The following is a 15017-nucleotide window of genomic DNA, read 5'->3' on the forward strand; positions in this document are numbered from 1 at the left end:
AGAATTTTTCACAGCGCTGAAAGCAAGCAACTCCTGTTGTAACGTAAATTTTTAAATGTTTTAAAACGTTTTTTTTACTTCCTATTCAAAATAGAATGTTTCCTTTTCTTTTAAAACGACCCTTTTTCGAGCGTCTGAGTGGATATTTCCCCTTAACTCTAGCAGAGAGTGAAAAAACACGGTTAGAAACGACGAACAGAAAATGGCCGTGCCACATGTCTGTAAAATTCTACAATGAGACGGCGAAAATTAGATGAAGAAACATGAAAATCCAAAAAACAGGAGTCAAAAACATTCAAATTACGCAGAAAAAATAGGAAAGGGACGGTAGGAAAGGGACCCATAAAGTGTAGATGGGATGGGGAAAGGGAGAGAATAAAACGAGAACGAAGGATTTTGGAATTGTTGTTAGATGGAATTCGATATCAACATTGTACATTTCCGGGGTGTCATGTTATGCCGGTCCTTTAACTTGAACTGTATAAGATTGAAAGGTCGAGCCAAGAAACGTTTTTCTTCTAACTTTATTTTTTCATATCCGACTAGTGGGTCCCTAAACGATACTCGCTAACTTGAGTGATGACCAAACAGAGCTACAATACAGCTTTTGAAGACAACACGGTCCATTTATATCCTGTGTTAAACCACGTATAAATCCCGTGATCAAATCAAAAATTACAAAATTGATATGTTGAGTTTGAGTCAACTTCTCTTGGGTATATTGGTAGCGGCGCCGGTCTTCACACGACAGGACCGGCCCAAAATCCCATCCGGGCCAATCTTCCGTACGAAGGACGGATCCGACTGAATGATCACGGATCCATAAGCAGGACGGATCTAGTACATTGACTATCCAGCTATGGACAAATAAAGAAAGCCAGGAATGGCAGGCCTACGTCTCTTGAGGTTGTTGTGCCGATAAAGGAGAAGAAAGCCAACTTCTGAACAAGAAGCACTCATGGAGAGATCATTGACTAGTCACGTATTTATATCGTAAATATCGTGTAACGTTTAAAGACATAAAAGAACCTTAATAAAAGTGCAAAATCAGCGAAATCGAAGATTTGAAAGCCAACACAATCATTCGCGTTACATATAGCTAGGAAGATTCTTACATTATTAGTTGATGACCAAAAGGCGGAGATATGCTAAAGCGTCATTAACAAATTAAAAGAATAATAACAGAATGAGTTCCCTTCGTTGAGAAACTGCAGATAGACAATGAAATTAACTCTATCAAACTACACCAATTCTGACTAGGCATGTTCTACAGGGTATGCTAGATGCTAGCAGCGATTGCATTTATTGAGTGAATTTATGCATCAAATAGTTTACCTATTTTTACTAAACATTGCTTCCAGTTTTACTTGGAATGATTGATTATATCGGCACGGTACGGAGAAATATATTTATATATATCACCCCTTGCGCGAAATGCAATAAGCCACAGGAATAGTTAAATGAATAATGATTGGAAATTGGGATTGGAAGTGTTTTCATATTGGAATCGGAAACAATTGAAAACAGTTTATTGTCGTACAGTATTGTTACCATAGTTTATTTTTTGTAGTTTTTATTCTGATCCCGATTGATTTGACTGGTTATTGCTTTTTTTTAAATTCTCCATAAAACCATGTTAGAAATTAGCATTAAAAATCTTGCGTTCAAATAAACCACACTAATTGGAAAGCATTATTAAATCATGCAATTTAAACTATTCACACAATACAATAAACTATTTTCATTAAATACCGATGACTGTGTGCTGAACCATGTAAATGACGTCGAAAGGGAACAATGTAATGCGAATTCTCCCCGTATTGTTTTAACGAGCTTGTTAGTTTAATATCGAACGTCTAACGGAGACTAAGTTGACCTCAAGAAGGTATTGGCAATGCGCTTACATAAACTCTACACCCAGAACGATTATCGATTTCATTAAGCTTAATTAAGTATTTGCACAAAGAATGGGATACGTTTCTTGCTGTATCGATTGCAGACGTAAATGTCACACTGGAGTCCATAAAGCCGTGCAATTAAATTAGTCCGTAAATGTGTGTGTGTGTGTGTCACAACATACTTGGCAGCACATATGATGCAAGCTACATGTGTTATAGTTTAAAATGCACAGCATGATATACACGCCTACACACGTTTCACAGCAGTTTGATGCGGCCTTTGTGAAAAATTAATTTGAACAATTTATAATGGCTTTGTAGCGCGCTTTGCCACACAAGCTGCAATTACAATATTTATATTCATTTAAAGTAATTAACATTATTTATTAACATTTTTTACGCGGAAACATACAGATGACGTATTACATTATTTGCTCACATGACAAAGAATTACATGCTTTTTGATTTACATTATACGCTTTACTCTTAACAGTGCACAACGTTGCCCGCGTTGTAGAAAAATTTTGTTGATATTCTGGTGCTATTTTCGAACTATGCATATCATTTCAACAAACTAGATAATTTGTGTAACTGGGTAGTGGCGCATACAGTATGTAGTCATAATTTTATATTTGATCCAATTTAGCGAGTCCATATGAAAACTGTCGTAATGTGAAACCTGTTTATGAGTGGAGTGTTTCGCAGAAGTCAGCAGCCACACAACGGACAATTGCACGGATGATAGGACACATCTAGTCCGCATGAATCCTCACTGTACCAACGCTACCTGCAGCCTTATCACATTAAAATGATATTTTAATGGAGGTTTTTAGCAAAAGCTTCAATCTTTTCCTCATGGCCTGCACAGTGCTGAATGTAGGAAAGGTAGTATCACTAAACACTGTGTAGTTTTAGTTGGGTTCTAAAAACATTCTCTGGTTTCAGATTTGTGCCTCAGCAGAACTTTACGGTAGGTACACTCATTTTAGTAGGATATTTTGTTACATTATTATCCGTTTTTTGTTGCTTGGTTACGCATTGTTACAATGACTTACTCTAACTTCCCAGGACTAATGGTCACACCGATTCGCAGCAATCAGCAGGTAAAGCTGCATGTTTGGTGGAACTCCACCTTTGCAGACACTACCGAATATGACGTTACCGTAACGCATATCGATTCCGCTAAATGTCCCCTGAAGGAAAGCCCGTTTCAAAACAATAAGCACATTAAATGTGCGCCAATCGTAGTGAGCGCGGTAAGCATGAATAGTGCAGTACTTTTACCGCATGTTTAGAACACCTTTGAGTAAATTTGGTTAATGATTTATTCTTTGTTATAGACAATTACCGAAATTACAATACCGACCGACGATGACGGGCATCGTAAGCATATTTGTCCGATCAAACTATATTGCACCTATTCGGTAGCGGTACAGACAATGGATTTTTCTTATAAAACAACGCATCTAATTGAATTGCCAGATTGTGTGGAGGATTTATGCTCCTGCCACTACGCAGAACATTTGCCCGGGCTCGTTAACACATCTGCTGTTATTAACAGAAGCAGTAATCAGCTCATCGTTAGCTGGATGCTAGATACATTCGAATTAACGGATTTGCCTGAGAATGTTACACTTAAAGCGATTCACATTGAGTATGATCAATCGTATCAAATCTTTTCCAGCTATTTTGCATTAACCATCCCATACAATTGCAGTGTTCGGCGTGGAACGAATAATGATCTTGCATGGGGTGGTCAACATTCCAGCATGAAGGAACTGACCCTTCCTATAGACTCCAGTACATACGTCTTCGATATCAATGATTTTGCCGGTAGCAAGTTTATCTTCTTAATCCAGCTGAAAGTAATTGATACAAGGGAATGCGAACGGGCTGCGAACGTGCTGCGTGGTAATATTTTAGCAAACATAACATTTCGTCACAAGCGTAACTCTTACATTTGTTTGTTAAACATCTTTCCGTTTTCGATTGTTTGCGTGCATATGTACAACATCCAGTTACACTCCCCGATTCCAAACAGCGGGTAGGTTTCATTTGATATAATTTGATATATTTTCTGTAATAATTAAGCCACTTCATGTTCTCGATGTTTCAGCAGCACAATACAACCGTGGGTTCTAAAGGTAAGCAGGTGTTTGGAAAAAAATAAACGAAAATACTTTGTGTATAACAAAATCACATATTAACTACGTGTACTATCAAATATGTTTTCAAGACAATTGTAGTTTTGAGTTGACATACAAGTGACGTTTTACTTGCGTACCTTTTTTCTGGTGGAGACGCCTAGTACTTTGTACGACATGTTTTTTTAGACAAATGTTTGTCATGGTTGTAGGCAAAAGCCGTGCATTCAATTTCGCAATGTAGTATTTTAGTTCAGTTTTCTTATTTTTTATTTTAGTTTTCGTCCATTGGATTAATCCCAAGCATGTTTAGTATTTTCTCCTGGGTAGTTTAATAGGATCATTTTTTCATTATTGGTAGAAGGGCCATTCCGTATATCTTATAAACTACACTTATAATAATAGTTCAAAAGTCAATTAATGGGAAGGACCATTTATTGAACACATTACATTATTTAAATCAAACTTTTTATAAATTAGAATATTTGCATATACTGTTACGCGGGTCTCGACATACGCGGATATTATAAATTTCACAGATTTTTTTTAAATCACTTTTAATAACATTTTATTGTAAATTTCAAAATGAATGTAGACATATAAATATTAAATGAGCTTGGTAAATTGGAAATCTGTATTCGATCTCTTAATACGACATAACGATGTTTGAATGGAAACTCGAGTAACGCGAAATTCTCTGGAATATATTGTCAGTGTACCTCGGGAATTGACTGTATTATCAAACGTGTACAAATTTCAGATGGCTTCATAATATATCCCATATTTACGAACCTGTTTATTCAAATGTAATTACAAAATGCGATGCATTCCAAAATAATGGTACAACATTTCAACAGTTGCATTCAACATTTTCTATCCAGCAATTATTTACATTTCTGCACACATTACCTTGTCGCTTGTTGGTTTTAATTACTAATTAATAGTTGCGTAATAAAAAAAAGCTTTTCTTTTACACTCCTTTTTGCATCCAGCAACATGTACCAATGATACCGGTTGCGAATGTGATCGCTTAAATAATTTACCCGATTTCTTGCTGGATGCACGCTTCAAAGAGTCAGAAATTGTAGTAACATGGCGCCCATTAAAAGTCATTAGCTGGCATCAGACATCGACAACCGATATAGTTGGACTGTCACTAGGGTAAGCATTTTCAAAGTCGAGCATATGCTATCGTTAAGCGTGTCGCTCTATGTTGTTCTATCGTTAACTTACATTAACAATAAATCAATTACAATCACATTTATAGAATTCAAGTGGAAGAATCTGGGACACTGCTTTGCTCTGTCACCGTGGATCCTACGACCAGCAATACCTACACGTTCTTTATGGATGAATTCTCTCCAAACCATGGCAACAGTTTTCTGCTAATGTCCACCTTCGTTGACGCTAACAATAATTGCGAACGATCAATGCCCACGTACAAGAGTAAGTTAGTGTCACATTCATGTTCTGATCATATAATTAATACTCTGTTTTCTCAGTTCAGAGCCATCCTTCCAGGTCTATATTGGTAAGTGTTGTACAGTTTCTCTTTAAATCGTAGCGGAAAATTTTCAAATAGTTCCATTATGTTCCATTGATTTTCCCAAGCTGCCAATATTGTTCGTTTTACTCGCAGTATCCGTTGCGGTAGCAATCGCTAGCTGTATATTTATTTATTACAAACGGCGTACCAAATTTCGATGGAAAGCCAATAATTGGAGAGGCGTTTATGTGCGATCCAGGTAAACAATTACTATATTCGAACAAACCAATCATAGTATGATTGTGGTTAGTCAATTATTTATTTGTTTAATGCAAACTCTGTCTCAAACATTTTGCAGTGGTGATCATCATCCCCAAGTAGCGATGGAGGAAAATCGATTGTACACAGATATGGACATTTTGGTAAGCAGTTTGTTACATTTTGATCATGCTGTCTGCAACAGTGATTTTTGAATCTCAACACAATCTCTAAAAACTCTTGTTGGAAATAGCCAAGAAGTGTACAACGCAAGTCAATAAATGGGTCAATCCCAAAAGTAATGAGATTTAATTAAAAAAAAAGAGATTGCCAAAACTTTCATAACCTTCAAAATAGGTACCTCTTGCTTTGATACATTAATGGAGACGGCTGTTCCAAGCCTTAAAGGCGCCCTCGTAGGCCTGTTTTGGGATGTCCTTGGGAGTTGCTTTGACATGCTTTTTCTTTGGCCTCAATCGAATCTCAATGATTCCTCCTTAGCACTTTTTTCAATCGTGCAAATAAAAAAGTCAAAGGAAAGGAAGTCTGCTGTGGAACCACGCAGTGACTGGGCGCCTCCATTGCACGAACAAACTCAAAACAATGACTCGCAGACATTTTCTTTCCATTGAACTGATACGACTGAAGTCTGTCGCACGAAAAAGTGTATCCATCTGGTTCATCGAATGTACCTATCAGGAAAAAATATATAAATTACTGAAATGTTTGTTGACCAATACAACAGTATAATAACAGTAACAGTAACATATAAACAGCATAATACAATACAATGGGCGAGAAAAACAGTGGAGCGCCGATTATTCGGATGCCATTTAACCAGGTGCCAGGGTGGTTTTGACGGAAGAAATGAATGACCCAACTTTATAATATTAAAAGAGTTCGAATTCTAAAACACACTTTTGCAATGAAAATAGTTAAATCATACACTAAAAATCGCATGAGTAGTGTAGTGATCAACTACCTCATGTTGGTGAGCAGAGCTGAGCACAATCCACAATTGAGTAAGATGTGAAATTATAATCTTCTTTTTCTTACTGCGTAAGCCAGTGGCATGAACCACCTCATCTTTAGTGAAGCCCATTTGTGAGGCTTTTCTTGAGGTCTCTCTTTTTGAGTATTACTCACAGCGCTAACACCAAACCAAATTTGTATTTCCGTTCACAACACACCGCCTGACTAGCATTTCCTCGTGCGTTGGCTTTCGCTCACTTCCTCGCTAGACGTTTTGTTCTAATGATCTTTTATTATCATAATAATATTTTAGTAATAATAATATTATTCCTTGATTGTAATTTTTTTTATAATAAGCAAACGATTTTTTTTAGCTTTTGTTACAATCGTCATTTGAAGTTTTTTTTGTACTGAATAAAATGAAACTAGCCGCTTAAGCCTATCACCCGGCAACATGTATAGAACTGGCATGACGTTAAATGTACTGATTATGAGCGTTAAGTAGAATTTACTTGAGTTACACATAAATACATATTGAAACCATTGTTTTTTTCAAAGTTATTGAACGACGAATAAGAAATATTTGTAGGTTAGGGACGCATTGTGAGATCATAGTTTATCTTTTATATACAATACATTCTACAAAATGCTTATTTTCACAGAACGCCCGGGCACGAGGTGATGCTGATTATTTGGAAGTCCCGCATTCCTGTCTCCGAATCGGACGGGAGATTGGAAAAGGAGCGTTCGGGCGCGTGTTCATGGCTAGCGCTATTAAGTTACCGGGCTTCAACGGACCGAAAATAGTTGCAATCAAGCAGCTAAAAAGTGAGTACTTTTTTGGGCACTTTTACCAAGTCATTACTTTTAAAGTCGGCAAGATAGCCGTTCGATTTCCTATTCAATCCATTGTACTTACGAATGTACCTATTCACAACGAAAAATTGCGTTTCCAAGTATAATCAAAGTCGTCTATTATTGATCTTCAATTCACGGTCAGAATGTTCATCGAGCGATGAGTTCGACGAGTTTCTCGATGAAATCACAATGATGAAAAAGGTGGGAAAGCATCCCAATATCGTTGCTCTACTCGGTTGCTGCACTATCAAAGAGCCGCTTACGATGATAATGGAGTATGTTGGCTGTGGCGATCTGGTACAGTATCCCGGTACAATTTCCACAGTCGCGAATATGTATAACATCTCCATTTGTCGTATTGTTTTGAAACCATGCTTTGCAGTTGGAATATCTTCGTAAGATCCGTGCTAAACACTTGGCAAAGGTTCATCAGATGGAAATAAGCTCACAGTTGGAAAATGGCAACTCACTACAAACCACAACTCCGGTTAACAACATGTTTGGTCCGATGGTGAAGTATCTGGATCTATTGCATACGTCGTAAGTACTGGATATGAACTGTTAAAGGTTGGGAAGTTTAAGTAGCAACATTGCAACTTTGCCACTAGTACGGCTTAAGGCTGTCATTATAGATATATTAAAAATGGAATAGCTCCTTACAATTGATTCTACAAATTGATGATAATTCGATATTACGACGAGAATTAACAATTAGAGGTATGTGCACAGCAAAATTTACCGATGTTTTACTAACCACATGTTTTCATCATGTTTAATTTAGATTGACTTTGAACTTGAACTTGAACTTGAACTTTGATGGAATCAAACGTAAAAATAAATCAAATGTTTATTAAAAGTTATAATATTTTCTTCATGTCAATAGGCTGTCAGCTATCCCTTTGTAACGATGATTTTTGATCGAATTAACAAATAAATAGAAGTTTCGTCAAAATGCGAGTTTTACATTGGCTAGATTGTGCTAGTGCGCATACCTTACTATAGTTTAGCACATCATTTAACTACGTTTCTTTACAGCAGTTCTACCTCGGACGCATCCTACATAACACAAACGGACACCGCAACCCGACCATCCGTGACAGAAAGTAAGATTGCAACTATGGTTGGGAATAATTTCATTTCATTTGTTTGTTTGTTTTTTCGTTTGTCGAAGCGGCTTGACAATATTGGCTTATGTAACAAACCTTAACCTAATACTTAAGTTTAACTTAGCCCGAGAAAATACAACTTAAAAAAAGGAATAATCAATTGGAAATGGACAATAGGTGAAAACGATAGAGGGATAAACAGAAATGAGGAGTTGAAAGCACGAATTGCATCAGCAGATGATCTCTACGTCCTACTACAGTGCCGCGATTAGGTATAAGTAGAGATGGACGAGAACGAAAGAAACATAAGGACATCTGTACAATCGAGCGAATCTAGCAGGAATGCGATGAAGGATTATTGATTGACAGTGATGATCTGGTTAATGGAGAACCGGTGGGACAAAAGAGAGTCTTCAAACACAAGGGTATTCGAAAATTCTCTAGTAATCCGCGTCATATACCGTCGTTTCAACCGTCATATTGCATGATGTGTGATCTAGTAAGTCAGTTTCCAGTGACCTAGTTTGCATAGTAAGCAAATTATAACTATATAGTTTTAGCCTCCTCTAGCTTTGCTTGTTTCATAGGAAATACATTATTGTGCATTTTCACTGCTTTGCAGGTGAACTTTGCGTCCCTGCGAATGTCAAAGAAAAATTTTAAAAATGTCTACTAACACGAGTGAACAATTGAGTTATCAATCAATGTCGAATTCCAGAGCTACAAACAAATAAGTTACCTGTTGTGACAATATACTCAAATTAACCACAATATGTTTTACGTTCGGTTCCGTTTGCAGCTACCTACACCATGCTCAGTGGCACAATGGCTGACGAGGATAATAGCACCACGCTCGGTAGCTGTTCGCTAGAGTATGTACTCGATCACAAGGAGTTGCATAACTTTGCGAAACAAATTGCCTTCGGCATGGAGCGTTTGGAGGAACTTCAAATCACCCACCGGTAAGTGGAACTAAGTGTTTGTTCTTGTATGGTAAAGAAACAAAATGGATTACCCTAGGAAACCAAACCGTTTCTAAGGAGCAACTACCGTTCGGTTTGGATTTATAACTCGTGACCTTTGTCGTTTTGCAGCGATTTAGCCGCACGCAACATTCTAATCGACGAACGAAAAACGCTCAAGATATCGGATTTCGGTCTATCGCGCACTGGGATCTACGTCAACACCCGGAACAAAAAAGTACGTACCGAACTTTGATCTGCTCGGTTGAAAACAATCCAAGTGTCATCCATCTGTCGGTACTTGATAGTGGCAAACAATTTATTTTCTACCGATTTTCACTCTCACCCTGCTGCCTATCGCTTCGTTGACGAATGTGGTAATCGCTTTTTTGTTTTCTCTGGTTTTATCATGCCTTTTCCCATCAGGTTCCGTTGCGTTGGCTGTCTATCGAGGCGATGCGGGATAATCTGTATTCGAACAAGAGTGACGTTTGGGCCTTTGGAATCGTGCTCTGGGAAATCGGCACACTAGGTATAGTATTGGCGGTGGTATCGTGGCACCCGTGTGCCCGCGGATTTGATTAGCATGTAGAATAAATTCAATGTTTCGTACAATCGGGTGGAACATGAAAAGTCTATTAAGATGCTAGAAAAACGATTTCGCTGGTCAAGTTATTCACTTCTATTATTCCACGCACACCTTATAACATTTTTTTAAACAATCCAACGTGATGTATGAAATCAGAAAGAATTAAAATCATGTCCCTTTTTTTAATTCGAATGTTCAACATTTTTCTAACAAACTATTTTTAATCATTTTTTGTGTCAGTATACGTATCTCTGCTAACCCATCACATGCAAGAGTACAAAATCTGAATTCAAATGGCAAAAATCTTTGTAGTACGGTTAGGGATGTCCTCAATGTGGTACTATTTTTAATTAACCATCTGCAGTCTAGATATCTAAAGAGTAACATTCATTTTTTCCGTACATAACTGTTATGTTGAATCCTTCAAAACGGAACGATTTGGCATCGTGAGCATCAAGCTAACTGTTTCGATTCCATTTTTGCTTGAACACAACAAAATCAAGCCAATTAGACCTATGAAGTGTTAAAACGCAAAAAAAAAAACAAGCGTTCGATTGATTAATTAATTATTAATACAACATGCAGTAAGAATGGTATGCTTTAGCTCAATTCCACAAACATAAAAACCATTTCGGGATATAATTTCAAGCATATATAAAATATTCTCCCTGAAACATCAGGTCACTGAGTGTCGAGTACACTCGAAATTGTAAAATTATAATAAAAAGGAAGAAATTTAGAACCAAATTTTATGGATTTTGTCGAATGAAATAATTAAAATTACGGAATGCAATTTCAGAGCTTCATGCATTTTAGACCATAATCGCAAACCTTGAAGACTACAGGAACTAACATATGCATTAAAATAAATGGACAAACTTCGCCCATATTTCATGCGAGTTCCCTTCTACCTAGAGGATTCAAAATGTTTTGTAACTATCCTTATAGTTTACAAACCGTTTACAGTTTAGTGAAGTTTTAGAAACTAAATTCTCTTCATATTCGTAACGATAAGGCCAATCTTTTATTCCACCTGTCTTGAGAAAGACCAGAAAGTCATTCCAAGTACTATCACTGCTCTGAACGCTGCGATAGCATACGTCACCGTGATAAAGTGATGAAGACCGAAGGCAAAATTATCCCTGCGTTCGCCCTGGAAATTGAAGCCGTCGGTCAAATACTGAAGAAGTACCTGAACTTTGTTTTGTAAAAGTGTTTAACAACACCAGAGTCGCACCTAACCAGCAGGCAATTTCGCAATAGGAGCGAATGTTAAAAAATGATTTCGATTGTTAATTAGAATATTTGTTTGAAAACCATGGGGCGGCCCGGTGGCATGATGGTGACAGCGCCGGTCTTTACACGAACGGACTGGATCATAATCCCATCCGGACCAATCCCCCGTAGCAAGGGCTGAGTATCCTGCTACGTGTTAAAATAAATCTAGTAAGTCAGAAATGGGAGGCATGACCACCTAGCAGGCAGATATACCAAGAAACGAGAGAAAGAGAACGAAAACCACCAACGGAACTCGGAAGCTATAGATTCTTGAGGGCAAAGCTCAAACAGAGAAATAAATCCAACAGCTTAGAGGCCAACTCGGAGCGGCATTTGCCATTTGTACAGAAAAACCTCAAAATTCTACGTCCACGTCCAGGTCAAATTGCTATTCAAGTAAAGTCAAATTTATTTAATACATATTTTTCATCGTTTTTTTTAAATTGTCCTTTGTCTCTATGCATACGTTATATTCTCACTAGAACCGACTTATTGAAAGTTACAAATTGATCACATAAATACTCAATGTTTCGGAACGTAGACAATTAAAAGAATATTCAAGCTATTGAATGAAAACTATTGTTTTGCCAATTTTCATTCGTTCAAGTCGTACAACGATGAATTTCCGAATAGTACTAGAACTTACCATGAAGTACGTAGAATCATTCATCGTGTACGTAGAATCAATAGCATGATCATTATTGAATAATTATTCTTTTGATCAAATGCTTTCTACTGTATCAGTTTGAACCCTATTTCTATAGAATATTATTATTGGAAACTTTACTTATCCGATTAATAGATCCGATAGTCATGGCGAAAAACCCATGTTGTGAATTCAAACCATAAATTATTAATTCGTAGTAAAGTTCATTTTGCCAAATTTAGCCTGTGAAGTGAAAAAACATGCTTTTGCTAATTTTCCATCCGGTATTTTATAATAGGCTTACCGGAAGTAATAAACAAAATTTAATCTTGTTTCTTTTCGCGAAACACCATTGTGTCTTATCCAACAGAAACGTAGGTTTCGTCAAATGTTCATTTAAAACGCAAGCTGACATTTTGCTAAGGTTAGGTCATAATGAATCTATCGTGGAGTTGTCGTAATTAATTACCACATTTTGTCTTGTTAAAACTTATTCTCTGGCTACAATCTCCATCTCCTTCAACGCGGAAAGCTTTTTACAAGCGAAATAAAACAATTTTTGCAGGTAGCGATGCATTTACTTGGAAAATTGTTTTATTCAACGCTTCACATATACGTTCCTGTAATGGCAAAAGGTAGGATAAATCTTACAGAATCGATTAGGAGGCAGCAGACAAGTTGGTACAAATATTATATAATCCTGTGTACTACTATCCTAATTTTGCAGTATTATCAGAGAAGAGGTATTAAAATTCAAAACATTTTTTTTATCATTCCAATTAAAACAAAATGTTTCTTAGTTGTGAATCTTTACACGAAAGTATACAAAAATGCAACAATTTAAGTTGTTTCAGTTTCAACCGTAAAAGAAATTCATACTGTGGCTTTGGATTGGGAGTACAAAGACAAACATTTAAAATGGCTAGCTTTGAAGAAAAGAATAACATAAAGAATGGTACTTTTTTTTCTTTTTGTGATAACAAACAAAAAACTCGACAGCCTAAGCCTCCATCAATTTACTTAATCCACTTTAAAGATGGTAAAACAGTTGGACACTCCAGCAGCATTATTGTGAAGCCGTCAATCACGAGTTTTCTTTTCATTCGCAAATGAGTTTGTTGATTTTGATTATGCTGCTACTTGTTCCCAAGGTTTAGGCAAAATAATCAATAATATGAATTCAACCATGGGACAGCTTTTAAACGTAAAGGTACATTATGTGCATCGTATTGAGTGGACATTGGAAAAACTGTCTGTAATTAAATAATTCTCCAATCGAATTATATTCACCCTCAAATTAAGTGTCGTTCAACTTTTCGGCTAATTGTCATGTATTGAATATTATCAGGCGAGGCATAGAAATGAATTAAACTAACGAACAATCACATCAGGTTATGTTTTTTTTTAAAAAATCAATTTATGAAATTTTGCATTCACATTCAATACTACAGCACGAAATTAATCATCTCTTTGATCTTTACACTAGAAACATAATCCTATCATATCATAATCAAATCAATTATATGAATCCAACTTCAAAAGTGGAGTGTGTTAATCTATAATGTTCTGCTGAATCAGCATTTACTTGGGCACAAATATTAACCTCAGGCTTATTCGAAAACATTCAAAATAGAATCTGATTTCGATTTACAAGGATGTGCCGAATTCTACGAATAACCGCTAATTCGCAAACGGTTCCAAAAACGTTTAATGATCTAAATCTTTTTCCCCCTTTTTTGTAAGGTGGTTACCCGTATCCTTCAATTAGCAACCATGAGCTGTTTGCCTATCTGCAGGGAGGCAAGCGACTGGAACGACCGGAAAACTGCACTGCCGAGGTGTATGAGCTGATGCTACAGTGCTGGCGCGAGGACCCTAATGAGCGGCCATCGTTCAAACAGATATCAAAGCATTTGCAACCGCACAGACGAATATACATTGATTTCAGTGAAATCGAACCGACATATGTGTTTCCACCGACCAGTGAACAAATACGATTGGCCATAGCGAACAATAAATGACAACTTTAACTCACCACCGGAGGTGATATGTTGTGCAAGTACACTGTGTGTATGCGTGTAGATGTTAAATGTTATTTCCGTAGTTTCATGTTCTATGTGTTAATTGCTCATACCACGTTCTTCGTAGAATGGCCGTTTGAAGCACAATAGATGTCTAGATGTGGTTTAAATGTAATGCTTACCTTTGAATTGAATTCAGTATAGTCAACCCTCCAACAACGAGTTTTGTTCATCCCAGTGTTTTATTCATTGTTCGTCAAATTCTTTATGCAGGATGTTCTTTTCCTCGTCTTCGCTTCTTCTTCCTATTTACGTCATAGTTTATATGGCTTTAGTAAATATATACCGATCCATGCTGAAAGTTCTTTGATAGATGGCTCATTCACGAGAAGCTCCGATAGAAGTTCTTGGGTTATTTGTTTTTTATCTCGAAACTAATTGCCAACTTCACAATTTCATTTAAAATTCAGGTGTAAACTCTCAAGTGGCATTGATTTGAACAGCTGTTGTTTATTCCATGACAGGCCAAGCTTCTTCCAGCTTCGTCGGCTTCGTCGCTTTTAACACGAGATTTTGCTATCTATGTTTGTAGTATCTTCAAAAAGTTTCAAATTTCTAGTTAAGTTATTAAAAGAGGATTGACTCGTACGAGGGGGTTGACTCTATACATCCAGATAAATCCCGAGCTTACATGTAACGTACACATTGTCGAATGTACGATGAAGCTATTTTGCTATCATTCCATAAAGGAACTTTTGCTACTGCAGTTACAAATGTTGAAAAGTACTAAATTGTTACC

General features: G+C 36.8%; 1 protein-coding gene across 1 annotated transcript; it reads left to right on the forward strand.

Moving 5' to 3' along the window:
• The first annotated feature begins 2717 nt into the window (after window positions 1–2717).
• On the forward strand, window positions 2718–14218 carry LOC128713627 (platelet-derived growth factor receptor alpha). Its single transcript, XM_053808488.1, has 20 exons — window positions 2718–2783; window positions 2844–2868; window positions 2967–3154; window positions 3239–3552; window positions 3616–3809; window positions 3917–3942; window positions 4015–4042; window positions 5035–5203; window positions 5310–5488; window positions 5545–5573; window positions 5654–5787; window positions 5887–5950; window positions 7421–7586; window positions 7759–7913; window positions 7999–8156; window positions 8652–8719; window positions 9522–9684; window positions 9817–9922; window positions 10111–10216; window positions 13941–14218. Exons 1-20 carry the CDS (start codon window positions 2718–2720, stop codon window positions 14216–14218), a joined length of 2616 nt encoding a protein of 871 aa, XP_053664463.1.
• Window positions 14219–15017: the final 799 nt, after the last annotated feature.

Source organism: Anopheles marshallii, chromosome 3 (genome assembly GCF_943734725.1).
Source record: "Anopheles marshallii chromosome 3, idAnoMarsDA_429_01, whole genome shotgun sequence".
Lineage (NCBI taxonomy): Eukaryota > Metazoa > Arthropoda > Insecta > Diptera > Culicidae > Anopheles > Anopheles marshallii.